The sequence below is a fragment of the Python bivittatus genome, unplaced genomic scaffold (genome assembly GCF_059951505.1).
Source record: "Python bivittatus isolate LINGU-HERP-01145 unplaced genomic scaffold, Pbiv_v1 ctg000220_np1212, whole genome shotgun sequence".
NCBI classification, from domain to species: Eukaryota; Metazoa; Chordata; class Lepidosauria; order Squamata; family Pythonidae; genus Python; species Python bivittatus.
In genome coordinates, this window is record NW_028277048.1 from 37,982,210 (window position 1) to 37,996,199 (window position 13,990).

Here is a 13,990-nt window from a genome sequence, read left to right on the forward strand (position 1 = left end):
GGAGAACCTTCCAGATCCAGGATTGCATTTCACTCGGTGGGTGGAGATCAGCATGGTGGTCCTAGACATGATGCAGTTTATAAAGATTCATATAGTAATCTTGAGTGATTTCAAATGCTGTCTGCCACGTGCAGTTCCCCTTTCACGGGCCAAATGTTCTCTTGCTACATGTCTCATAAGGTCTGTGGCTCTAATTCAGTCTTTATTTGTAAGGCGTCTGAGCCAAAAATACCCTAAGTAAGAAGCTTAGAGCTTCACATCTTTGTCATCCTGCAACAGAATTAAAGTTGTTCCTTTTTTTGGAGGTTTGGCACATAATACAGGGCCAAAGGGAAAGGATTTCTAGCTCCATACAACTTCTTGTGCAGCATATTCAGAGTTCTTCAGGAACAGGGATACCCTTGTCTCTCTGGCTGTTGTCCAGTTGTTGTTACATATGCAGCCAAGGAAAATAGGGTAACTGACTGTGCACCAGTGTCTCTCCCTGCTTGATGGAGTGGCAGGATCATGATGGCTGAGTTCGGCAGAAAACAATTCTCCAAGAATACTGTGACATCTGAGGGGAATAAGAATGCCTTAGCCAGCACATTGTCTATTAAGCCAGTCCTTTTGCACAAGGCTAGAGAGTCAGAGTCTCCAGTTCCAGCTTTAATTCTTTGCTGCATGGTAGTGGTGGTGGGGATGTTGCTCATGAACTAAAAGACATGTTTAAGTCCCTTACTATTATTAAAAAAAATATTATTGCTAAAGATGGGGAGAAAGAACTTATTTCAGTAAAAAGATCTATGGCCACTGGGTGTAAATGCTGTACAAACCATGTTCTCTCTGTGTGTGACTGTCTCAAAAGAAAACACTTATCTGATTCTATCTCAGCTTTAATTCTGTTTAGTTTCTCTTATCTCAGTTAAGGACGTAAGCCCGAAGTGGCCGCTTGGCTAGAGGAGTCAAGTGTTGAGCATCAAATGACTGACATCTTTGACTCATCCATTTATCTGTGCATGCTTATTTATTTAATTAGATTTAGGTACTACCCAACTCCAAACTGACTCTGGCAGATCACAATATAACAAAAGAAGATAAAAGCACAATACAAAATAGATAAACAAAATGAAACCCTCAGTACAAAAATACTGTATATACAAAACATATCCAACAAAGCCTGGAGAACAGCCAGGTCTTCAAGGACTTCTAGAATGCCATCAGGGTGGAACCCAGACAGATCTCAGGGGTCCTGACAGAATGTAGAGAGATGGTGGGTTCTCCTTCATGGACACATTGATGTGGAAGCCTCACAGCCATCTCTCAGGGATGCTTTAATTTGGACTCCTGCACTGGATAGGGAGTTTGACTCATGGCCTAAGTGGACTGCCCAAATTCTCTGATTCTTTCCCTGGAGGGTTAGGGTTAGGGTCAGGGAGGATAGTCAAGTTTGACTTGTTAATCTCCCACCATTAAAGCTGTTGGCACATTGGGCCTCGTTGCCATAAATTGCTAGCTGTGTACTCCAACTGTAGCTGGTTAGTCCTTATAAGAGAGAGTTAGACCAGCTAAGTCCAGGTGGTGACCAGGTTCTTTTAAGTGTAAGACTGTTGTATTTAATGGGCTTCCTCCTGCCCAAGCTAAGGTAGGAGGCATTTTGTTGGAGCACAATCACACCGTTTCATTTTTTTGTCTGCAAGGGCTCTTCTCCCAAAATTTAAGTTGACCCCTCTGGAAGACCAAGGCACGTGTTAAGTGCAGTGCATGTGTGCTGGATATTAGGATAATATTGAGAAATTGAGAAATGAGAGGATGGAGTGAATCTGATACTTCCTTGGTGTTCTGGGAAATTATCAGGGTAAACAGGCTCTGTCCAGCTAGAGGAAAAATATTGAGGACAGTAAGTTTCTTCAGTAGGCCCAGGAAGGATTTTTATTCTTTGTTCAGGAGCTTCTTGAATGTGGGATTGGGAAGGAGTTTTGGGCTAAGAAGGCCTGCATTTCACTTCAGCTTTTCTGCACTATAAAAGAGCATTACCTTTTGTGTTAGTCATTTAACTAGAATCTGGATTTGGTGGCTCAGAGTTGTATGCATGATCAATACTGATTAGGGCATGGTCTTCCCATCCCAGTTTTTAAAAAGTGAAAATTTGAACTATTTTCTCTGCATTAGTTTGAAGCATTGGAGCAGGCAGATTTTTCCTTGTTGCTAGAGAAGAAACAGAGACAGTGACATCGCAGCTGTGTTCATAGGCCCAGTTCCTTTTCATCTAGACAGTGGGTTGTACTTCAAGCATGAAGCTTGAAGTACAAAATGTCCATCCTAAATTTTGCTGTGGGTCAAACTACATGCTACATGCTAAAGTGCAAGGTAGTCTTTTAAATGAACTAGAAAAACCACTTTGGGAGGAGCCCGTTGACTCCCTTTTCACTCCAGATACATGCTCTCCGAGAATACTTTCCTCCTGCAAAGTTTTAAATTTTGTTAAGCTGCCTTAACAGAACAGAAAGAGAGGGTATAAATCAAGTAAATAAATAAATAATGCAAAATACATACTTGTTTTGGGAAAGGCATATTGAACACCCAGACAGAATAGGTTGAAGCAGAGAAGAAATAAAAAATTGTTATGCAATAGTTACACGTTTGAAATGTTGTTTGGCCTTCAGGGCTCTTACATAAGGTGCAACCCTATTCTCTTCCTCTCTCTCTTTTTTTCCCCTTTGAGTGTCAGTGGTTTGGAACAGTGATTATTTTTCCCTGCCAAATGAAAGGCTTTTTAAAAAAAAGATGACTGACATTTCCTCACTTTGTGGAGTCCTTGGTGCTCTCCGAGCTTGGTTGTTTGATTGCTGATGTCTCATTACCTGACTAGGTAACATCATCAGTGCACTCCCTCACTTCAGTGCACATCCTTACTTTGCTTTCTCACTTTCACAGCTCAGTGAAACTGGTGGCAGTGACGTTCTTGTTTTCCTCCCAGGTGACTGTCAGTGACCTGAGCCCAACAGGTCCTATCGAAGCTGTGGAGATTGTCATCCAGGGCTCTCCACTGGCAAACATGTGTCAGCTGCATCATGCTGTGGTTCGGCGCATTCAGGTATGTGCTGGGGCAGAGAGACGAGTGGAAGAAGGCAGTATGCTTGCCCATTATATCCTGAAAACTTTTGTTGCACAAACAAGATAGAAGTGTGTTTGGGTTGTGATCCAGCTGGAGGTGGGGCTGCATGGCATTTTCCTGTTGCCCTACCCACTGAAAATCTGGGCTGATTTATGAAATAAACTTGTAGCCACATGGACTTCCTCCCTCCCTCTCTCTTAAGAAAGGGAATGAATATTCTCCTGTCCTCATCCTACGGAGCAAAAGCTTGTGAGGGTTTTCTCCCATCATGTAGGCTGCAAAGGGAACAGAAGTAGGTGTGTTTCTCTATGTAGGCTTCTATACTGCTATGAGTGTGTGCAATGGGTACTTACTGCAAGAGATTGTCCCCCTCCCCCTTTCAAATCTCCTTGCCTTTTGGGGACAATAAAGAAAATATATATTTGGGCACATAGTATGGGTTTCCTTAAGGCTTCATAGGTGGGAGGAGGGAATGGCAGTGTATCCTAAAGAGAGGGAGAGAATAGGAAACCCAGAGGTGCTGTGGCCAGTCCTCCATGAGCTTGTTCAGGCCATCATCACTTCACATTTGGAAAGCACAGGTGGTTGGATTTGAAGACGAAGAGTTGGATTTCTCAGTTAACTCACCTTGCCCTGACTTTTATTTTCTTGATTTTGCTCATTTATATACCCTGTGCTCATTAATTAGATGCTTTCCCTATTTAATTCCAGGCAGGCTTCCTTTTGGGGCAACACACAAACAAGGCCCTTGTCTGCAGAGTGCAGAGCCTGGGTGGCACCATATGGAGGAAACCATTCCTTCAGATAGGAGGGTTTTAATTAGTCCTTTTTGTTTTGATCTGATTAACACAGACTCTGATTCTGGAACAAGCTGCCCAGGATTCTTCTCCCCCAGATATCCGAGTGCAGTATCTCCACCAGATCCAAGCCAACCATGAGGTAAGTGGCTACCCAGACTCAAGGTACTAGAGGAAGCAGTGTGTGTTGCACCCTTGTTTCAGGCTGGCTGTGGGAGAACTTCAACTGCCTGCCCTTGGGCTGAGCTCTGTGATTTCATCTGCACAGAACAGGAATATAGGTAGTCCTCGCTTAATGAACCTAAGTGGGACTGGAATTTCCATCACTAAGCAAAGAGGTTGTTAAGCAAAACATCACATGACCGCACCGCTTAGCAATGGTAGTTCCAGCAGTCCAGGTTGAGGTTGTTAGGTGAGGACCTCATGTTTCTCCTGCCCTGCTGGCTCACCTCCACTTCAACTCCCCCCACCTGTCTATCTCCCCCCCATCTCTGCCCTTTCAATGAGGCACAGGAGGGAGAAGATGGCGAAGGTCGGGGGGGTCAGCAGGGGTAGGTGGCGGTGGCGGAATGCAGGGCAGCCAAAAAGGCAGAGATGGGGGGAAATAGATGGGTGGAGGGAATTGAAGCACACACTGTGGTTGTAAATGCAGGTAGGCTGCTAAGTGCCTGAATTTTGATCATGTGACCCCGGGGATGCTACAACAGCTGTAACTTTGAGGACCGGTCATAACTACCATTTGTTCAACGCCGTCGTAACTTTGAACGGTCATTGAGTGAATGGTCAATAAGCGAGAACTACCTGTATGGTCTTCCACGCTTACCTTTAGCCACTCCATTAGAACTGGACAGGCTGAACCATCTTAGAATCTGGCTTGACAGAGTCAATGAGAGACTGAATTTATGGCTTGTTCCGTAATTGTGGACTGCCTCATCCAGTCTGGCATCAGCTGCATTTGTTCTATTTACGCTTTCCATAATTTGATTAGTAATGCCATTCTTTCCCTCCCTGCCTTAGCCCAGGGCTAAAACCAGACATTCATATAAAGCATGCCATGTGATTTCACAGTGCAACCTTTTATGCAACTAAGGATTTCACTGAGGGCTGAGTTTTGTCTTCTCATTCTTCTCCCCATCCCCCAGCACTGGAAAGACACATTGGCCACCCTGGGATTACACAGAGCATCCGAATAGCCCTGCTCCCTCAGGACAAGGTGCATTTTAATCCAGCACTGTGTTTCTCACAGCAGCCAACAAGATGCCTCCGGAGTGCTCATAAGCAGGAGACAGAGATACACCCTTCTTGTTGCTGTTGCTATTGCTGTTGCTGTTGATGATGATGTCAGTTTACTAGACCTCATTTTAGCAGATTCTGGAAGTAGTAGACAAAATATCTTACCATTTCATGTATATGTAATATCATTTTATATATGTGTAAAATCACACTTGCTAAATAGAGGTCTTTATTTTGTCCTCACAACAGCAGTAGCGAGGTTGATTGGACTGAGAGACAGTGACTGACTAGATTAAAATACCTCTGCAGTTGACATTTTGAGGCCTGCTTCCCCAATACCTATTTTTGGGGTCTAATAGCCTTTAGTAGATCTGTCCTTGATCAATTTATCCTCTCATGTTATAGACTGCCAGTTAGATGTGGCTCTCACCACATCTTGTGGTAATAGATTTCACAGATTAACTATGTGAATAATGCATTCATTCTGAGCTATCTGTGGTCTACATGTGGCTACTGAGTTACTTTCTGTTCGTGCCATGGAACCATAGCTGCAGAACCATGCTGTCTTGTGCATGGAGAAGGATTTAATAGGAAATCCCCCTTTTAAATCAAATATGTACAGGTAGTACTTGCTTAATTACCACAACTGGGACCAGCAACTCCATTGCTAAGCAATGCGATTGTTAAGCGAGACACACAACCGCGACTTGCAATTTTACTGCCAGCTTCTCCATTGACTCTGCTTGTTGAAAGCTGGCCATGAAGTCTGCAAATGGCAATCACATGACTGCAGGATGCTGTGACGGTCATAAGTGCGAGGACTGGTCATAAAGTTACTTTTTCAGCACTGTTGTAATTTTGAATGGTCACTAAACAGGGCAGTTGTTAAGCAAGGACTACCTGATTAGTTTTATGTATCTGCCTGTATCACTAGATTCTGAGCAGAGTACAAAAACATAAAAGCAGCCTATGCAAGAAAACATTATGACCCTTTCTCCCCAAAACAGAAAATACTAATACCCCCTACCAAAACCTATAAAAGAAGAAAAAGTGGCAGCCCAGCCATCATTAAGCTTTGAAAACCCACCTGCATGAAATTATTTTCACAGCCTTGCAAAATGTTGGCACCGAGTGGGCCAGTTGTATCTCTGGAGGCGACATGTTGCAAAGCATCAAGGACTTATCAGAAAAGACCTGTGGTGGGGTGGCCAGACCTTGAACAAGCCCTCATTAGATGACTTGACAGGAGAGGCAGGAACATTTTGGAGAACACAGTCCCTTTTCAGCCCAGAATAAGACTATAAAGGGCTTTATAGGTAATCAGTGGAGTGCCTGAAGAATAGGAGCTGCATTACGTACCCATTGTAGCTTCCAAAGCGTCTTCAAAGGCACCCCCGCTTAGAGTGCACAGCAGAAGTTTGGATGCGTGGGGAGGAGGGCTTAGAAAGCCACGTTCCCCAGTTAGGCATCGCCCTGCCCAGCGAAGGCAACCACTGTGCGCAGCTTCCTGATCAGTCACTCTTCTTCTTTAGATGCTGCTCAAGGAGGCCCAGTCCCTCCGTGGTGACCTGTGTCTGGGGAATGATTCGGATGCAACGGTGGAGAAGCTTCTGCAGGTTTATCGGCAGCTACGCAACCCCAGCCTTGTGGTCCTGTGAGTGTCAAGCAGCGGCACCCCTTGGAGGATCCCACTGCCACCTCTGCCCAGAGCTGGTGGATGAAGGGAGCAGCAGGCTGGGCGCTTTCTAGACGGGAAGCTGAAGCAGAGGCATGGCAGAGAAGGGGTGGGGGATTCCAGCAGGCAGACCCTGGCTCCTCTGGAGACTGAAAGTTCAGGGGCCAACCCTTTTCCCTTTGAACACGGCTAGCTTTTTCCCCCCAGGCTCCACATTTCTGCCCACCCTGGACAGGCGACTGGTTGCATTGTGACACTCTCACACGCAGACGGTCCAGTCCTTGTGTGCACGTATGTGCAGAGATGCCCAGGTGCATGTATGTAATTTGGATGGCTAGCAAGACGCCCTCGTGGCTGTGGGTGGTGTGTTGTGGATTACACTTGATGTTGTTAGTTTAGCTTTTCTCGCTTTTGGTGGTACTTACTCCACTGTGGCAGGCAAGTCTGCTGAGTTGTAGATGGGGAAGGGAGGGGGAGATTTTGCTGGAAATTCAATGCCTTTTTGTTTATTCCAAGCAGCAGCAGCAGCCGCCACCACCACCACCACCAAAGGGCTATGCTTCTAGCTGTGTCGTATTTTTCAAGAACACTGTGGAAAAACAGGCTGTCACATACATAGGTAACTCAGGGGGTGCTCTTAGTATGGCATCCCTTTTTCTAATGGGACATTTTGCTCCTTTTTCCAATATTTTTCCTTTCTATAAACTACTTGCTTGTTGATTTCCAAGGCATAGACTCCTGCAGAGTTGTGTATATATGTGTTCTAACCCTTCTTTCCTTCCCGAGGGCCTCGTATCGATGGAAAAATGTCCAGCATTTTGTCAAGCTGTTAACTCTTGGGATAGCCTCCCTTGGCTGGGCAGTCCAGTCATGGTCCCTTCCCTTCCCTTCCCTTCCCTTCCCTTCCCTTCCCTTCCCTTCCCTTCCCTTCCCTTCCCTTCCCTTCCCTTCCCTTCCCTTCCCTTCCCTTCCCTTCCCTTCCCTTCCCTTCCCCTCTGCTGGCAGGCCCTTGGCAGCTTGGGGGCTTCGCCTGCTGCCTCCCTGCTGAGCTAATGCAGCATCTGTTTTAAAAGCTGCCTCCTCCTGATGAATAATTGAAAAGCCACGCCGCGGCGCACTCACTGGCCGCCACTAAAGGCCATTAGGAAACACACCAGTGCTCTGGGGTGAAGGCTGCACGCCCTTTCCTCTTGTCCGATCTGGAATAATTGATGTCACGGCTGCCCTCTGCCCTTGGCGAGAATCCTCACCTTGAATCTTGGAGCTCTTTCCAGGCAGATGGAACTGCTTTCCCCTCCCCATCCCCAGGCGCCCCTTTCCCTTGTAGTTACCAGGTCAGCCTGAAAATGGAAATGTGGGGTGGAGGGAGAGCCATCCCGCCCCACAGGGAATGACTGCTTTGTGCTGGAGGGCTGTCTGCAGTCCTGTTTCTTGAATCCTCGGATGCCCCTAGCCTGACCTTTCTTTTCTCCAGAGAGGCAAGGGCTGGGCTGTCCAAAAAGCATGGGCTCGAGCTTCCTTTAGGTATCCCCATTTCTTAAAGAAGCTGCAGGTTCCCCCTGCTTATGTAGCTGTGCCAGGCTCCATAAATATACTCACACACATGTAATTAACCTTCCCAAGTGAAGGTTAAGTGAACCTTTGCCGTTCAGGGCTTGTGAGTAGGTATTGAGCTAAAGGAAGAGACGCCGCTGCTTCCCCATCCTGCCTTTTCTAATTTCTCTTAATAAATCAGAATTCAGTGGGGTGCTGCTGTTCATCCTTCACCTGAACTCATGTAATCAGGGAGTGCTCTACCACAGGACCTGCAGTCTTAGGAAGGATCAGGGGAAGCGGGCAGGTCAGTCGGGCCTGGGTGGGAAAAGCAGGGAACCCAATAGAGAATGATCCCAGCGTCACTCCTTGGAGAAGTTCAGGTTTCAGCTGCTGACGGTGCTTGGGTGGGCTGTGATTCCCTGCTCCAGGGTCCTCGCCTCCTGCCTCACCTCCTGCTCAGCGAGTCCTGAGTGGAAGAATTGACAGATCTGGGTCTCTGGGTCTTCTCAGCCTCCCTGGAACACTAGCCTAATTGGATGCCGGCCAACCACCATTCAGTGCTGAGCACATTCAGAGAGAGTCCACCCCCCTTGTCCCCCCAGCTTTCTAATTGGTAGAATGCCAGCTCCATCAGGAGCAAGAATTGCTTTACAGAGCAGCTCTGCTTGGAGAAGCAGGATAAGGTGCTGTGGAGAAAGCATAGCTGGCGGTTCAATGAGGCAGAGAGCCTAAGGAGAAACAAGAGGTTCCTAGTCCCTACAAGGAGGAGGTTGCTATTTCCTGGGCCTGGCTGGAATTGTTCTGCCCAGAGAAGTAGGGAGTCAAGTCCAGGCGAACCAGGTCTCCAGACTGCACATCACAGACTTAATCCTGGCACTAGAAACACAATCCCAGGGACTTGGCCAGTATACATGGCTTGGCTCCCACCTTGTTTCCTTTCATAAAAAGTATCTATTCATTTACAAACAACAGCATCAGCAACGCCTTTGCCAAACCGAGCTCTGTTTTGCTCCATATCCCCACGTATAAAAACCTTTAGGACCATAAGAAATTGGCACAGCAGAAATACTTATGACTTCTCATTATGAATGGAGTATAATTCCTCTGCAAACCGCTGGGGCTGGCCATTCTGCATCAGGAATAGAATAGGCAAGCCAGGCGCAGACATTGGGATAGCTGCACTACCCTGTTGCCGCCAGCAGGGGTCATTATGCCCCTAGAATGTTGCTTGGAGGAGGTTTCTCTGCTGGTCCCATGGAGGCGGATGCTCAGTTACTGCCTACCTAATGCCATTTTGGCTCTGAGCTCAGGGGTCCTTAACCAAGTGGGCTACACTAGCTGGAACAAGATCCACAGTGCATCTCTTGTGTAATTCTTAGGTATATGTCTCATGTTTATCATCCCAGGATCTGGTGACTTTATGGTGGAGCCTCTTTCTACCCTGTTCTCTTGCAACACCATATTTGCCCAAACCATTTAACTGTCTCTTCCTTTCTCAAACATCACAGAAGCAGCAAATGTTCTGGGACCAACAGAAGTTTAAAAGCTCACCTGCTGCTCCTTTCCCAAGATCTCTGAGCAATTTTGAAGCCACCCTCTGTCCAAATTGCTCTGAGCACTTGCTTTCGTGTGTCTGAAAAACTAGCAGTACGATAGAGCTGTTATTGCCCCTATGGGGCAAATGCTTTTCTTCTGCTATCCATTCCCTATGCAGACTAGCTCAAAAGACATTATGCCTATTTCCTGGGTGCTTCAAAAATCTGTTTAAGCTCACAGCAGTCACAGAAAAAGGGTGTTTTTGTGATGCTATTGTAGAGTGTCTTTCCATAAGCCACATAAGTGTCCTTTGGTTTGAAGCACAACCCAAAGGACATACAGATGGGTCCACATATTCCACTAAATCATGGCTTATCTCACCATGAGTTTTGGATTTCTGGATTAAGGCTCACTTGACTGGGCTTGCAGAACAGTCATACAATTATATTTCCAAATCGGAGTGAATGGATTCATGCAACATGCGACACTAAAGCGAAGCAACCCATATTTGCATATATGTATGTTGCCCCACTGAGGATGGTTTACAAAAGTACAATTAAAGCTGACTTTAAATGGCGTGGCTCAGCACAATGAGCGAGCCTACTCATACTCTCAGTGGGTCCCAATACCGTCAGTGAGACTTGTGGCACGGTAAAAACTGAACCCTTGCTTTGCAGCAGCTTGGATAAAACCCGAGTGTACTCACATTGGTTGTGAATAATACACAGATCAAACATTTTGCTCATGTCAAGATAGCTTGTTGCTGCAAAGAAATGTTCACGCCGATGTCATGGCTTTTTGATGAATGTCTACTATGGACGCATCAATACGTTGCTTTAGTATTGTTCCCAACACAATAACAGAGATGTCTACTGTATGTGGAAACACTGCGGGGGGCCTCCATAATCACATAAAAACGTGCAGTTTTTAATAAGTCATTTAGACCAAACATATGCATCGTACACGTGCTTTTGTTCTGAAATTAGGTGGGTCTTTCAAGCTTTCCCACGCTAGAAACATACGAACGCCGGAGTCCCAGCCGTGCACTAGCCCAGCAGCCATCACTTTAGCCCGGCTTGGCTGCCGCCGCCTTGCACCGGAATTCGCGTCAGGCTGAAACTGGCGCTCACTGTCCATGTCCCGCAGGCAGGGACGCAGGAGCCCCCATTCATTCCGCCGGCGCGGGTCGCGATTTACGAAGCCGGTCTCCCCCAGCGGAAGGCAGACGGGCGAGCCTCGCAATCGCCTCCCTGCCCACGGCCACAGCTGCAAACGATGCCACTCTCCAGACCGGGCGCTCCAGCAGCCATCTGGGCGGCTCCCGTGGCGGATAAAGGGGCGAGAAGGGAGCAGGCGCCGCCGCGGTCCCCAGAGGGAGCCGCTCGTCCTCTCCGCAGCGCAGGGATGAGGAGCAGCCCGCCGCGGGCGCCGGGCGAAGCGGCTCTCCGTCGCCCGGCGTGGCTCGAGCGCTCGGCGACCCGAGCCAAGCAGCTCCTGCCGCCTGAATGAAGAAGCGGAGGACGTGCCTTTCCGCCCACCGGCTGCCTCCCCCGCCCCCTTCAGGCACCACCTACGGCCCTACTTTGGCTTTGCCGGGAAGGGGCCGGGTTGGGCGCCCGCGTTCAGCGATCTGATGGTTTCTCGGGGAGAAAGCGGCGCTTCCGTCAACAGGCCGGATTTCTAGGAAAGCGACGCTCTGTTCTTTCTGCCTTTGATGTGAGGCGGTTCGAGATTAGCGAGATTAGCAAGATTAGATACCGCATAACTGCTACTCTTGTGAGGTTTCACAAGGTCTTGTTGGTTTGGGGGGTCTGAAGTCTGTCGCTCTTTTCGCCTTATTTGGCTCTGTCCGAACTTGCCCTACTTCCTTTTCCTGGAGGGCAGGAAAAATTGCCTTTATAAGGACCGGGGGCAGCGCGAGGACGACAGGTCGCCGCCGCCGCCGCCGCCGCCGCCTTCTTCGGCGGCACAAAGAATTTCCGCTTCTCCTTCCGCGTCTTGCACGCGATCACCTGGTAGACCCTCATTTGACTGTCTGCAGCCTCCGCCCGCATTCCTCAAGCTGAAGAGGCCAATCGGGCCGGCTTGCTTGCTTAAACCGTACATCAGCCGCGTTCCCCCCCTCCCCCTCCCCCGGACCAACTGTTTGTAACCTTTTTCCAGAAAGATCGGGAGATTTCAAAAGCTTGCATAGGTGAGCGGCCTTTGCGTTGGCCCAATAAAAGCATTGCCTTAATACGGCTTTTGAACGACGGGCAGGAGGACAATAATTTATTTCACACACACAATTGTGCAGCAGTGGCAACTGCGTTCTAAGGCAGGTGGTTTCTTCCTCCACTCAAGGGACCCCTTTGCTTACTTACCTGAATTATTGTCAGGTACTTGAGAGAGGCCATTTTATTTCCCACGATGGAGCCTCGTTATGGGGCCCTGTGGGAAACTGAAATGACAGCTCTCACTGGAGCACAGCTGCCCTCGAAGGAATGCTGGCACCAGGACACCATGCAGCAGAGCAGTTTTCTGCCCATGTTTGCATACAGTGCTGCATCGCACAGTAGCAAATCACATTGTAGCAAAGCACACTATGTGAGTCCACCCAATGTGGTTAATTTGCAGTTCAGAATGCCATGTAAACCCAGCGCATTAGCTTTACTGAGTAGGCGGTCCTTGGGTTAAGAACAAGTTCCATTCCGAAGTCTGTCTTTAACTCGAATTTGTAAGTCAGAACTCATACTTATGAATGGGCTGCCTATTACCAAAAATGGTGGACAGCGTTCTCCTTCCTCAACCCGATGAACCGCTGAAGCCGTGCAATGTTTTCATGAACCGCTGAAAACAGGCTGTATATTAAAAACGTGTGGCTTCAGCGGTTCATGAAAACATTGCACGGCTTCAGCGGTTCGTCGGGTTGAGGAAGGAGAATGCCGTCCACCATTTTTAGTAATAAGCAGCCTGTTCATAAGTATGAGTTGTCTGTAAGTCAGATGTTCTTAACGCGAGGGCTGCCTGTAACCAATGAGTAGGCCAGGTGTGCAAACATATCCAGTCTTGAGTTAAAGGAGTGAAATGGCTCTTAAACGCAGCGTATGAGATGTGCTGACTGAACATTCTGCTGGCAAAGCTGCACCAAATGAACAGTCCAATTGGGTCAGAGTCCTGGGCAGCCCAGAGGCCAAGGCCACAGGAGCTGTGCCCTTTAAGCTACACACACACACACACACACACACACACACACACACCATCTATGCCCTGACCTCAGCAGCTGTGGAACTGACATGGGGATTTTTTTTCTTACTTCTCTGTATAAACGTGTGCGCGTGCATTGAGGTACAATAAATGCTTTGGCCGGGTGTTGGATCACTGGGAGAAACTGCATCTTCTCAGGTCTATTAGATCAAAACCTTTAGTGCTGGTACTGGCTGATAATAATACTGGAAAAAAAGCACTGGCTAGACTGGATTAAATCTTTACATAGAAGGTTCTATTGTCTTACACTCGGGAAGCTTGTAAATCAGGTGTGTTTGAAAGCCTTCAAACTAAAGAACCCCCAGGAATTGTATAGGTAGTCCTCGCTTATCAACCACTCGTTCAGTGACCGTTCTAAGTTACCACAGTGCTGAAAAAATAACTTTATGGCCAATTTATGACCATTTACGATCTTTGCAGTGTCCCTCAGTCATGTGATTGCCATTATAGTCAGTACATGTTGTCCTGTGCCTGACCTGTGTTTCTTCCCCCCCACCCCCACTTGCAGAACAGCGAGACTGGAGAGGAAAGGATTGCAAGAGAATAAGCTGTTTACTTTTCCACACATTGAAAACATTGTGATCCTGGGGCTGGGAGCTGTGGGCACACTACACAAACAGCTTACAGTACTCTCTTGAAATCTCTTCTCTCCAATTTCTTTGCTGTGCATTGGGGGCAGGGGGGGAAGCAAGTGATTTCTGCAGACAATCTCTCCTTCGACCCCTTCCCCCTGGGTGGAGAGATTGGAGAGAAAGAGATTTCAAGAGAGTAAGCTGTTGTTCTTCTATACATCAAAAGCAATGCGATCATGCTGGCAGCAGGAAAGGTTCAGGCAAAGGAGAGATTGCCTACAGAAATCACTTGCTTTTT

General features: G+C 47.6%; 1 protein-coding gene across 3 annotated transcripts in view; it reads left to right on the top strand.

Annotated features, from left to right (window-relative positions):
* The window catches only part of FAAP100 (FA core complex associated protein 100), a 29,997-nt gene extending 17,343 nt beyond the window's left edge, over positions 1 to 12,654 (top strand). For 2 of the 3 annotated variants that reach the window (XM_088138357.1, XM_088138356.1), the window contains exons 8-11: positions 2,960 to 3,076; positions 3,950 to 4,036; positions 6,660 to 6,781; positions 7,322 to 12,654. In XM_088138357.1, the coding sequence (XP_087994483.1) occupies positions 2,960 to 3,076; positions 3,950 to 4,036; positions 6,660 to 6,781; positions 7,322 to 7,421 (426 nt within the window). In that variant the 3' untranslated portion in view covers positions 7,422 to 12,654. Of the gene's footprint in view, positions 1 to 2,959; positions 3,077 to 3,949; positions 4,037 to 6,659 lie in introns of all 3 variants that reach the window. The other variant, XM_007419850.4, reaches the window with a different exon arrangement.
* Positions 12,655 to 13,990: the final 1,336 nt, after the last annotated feature.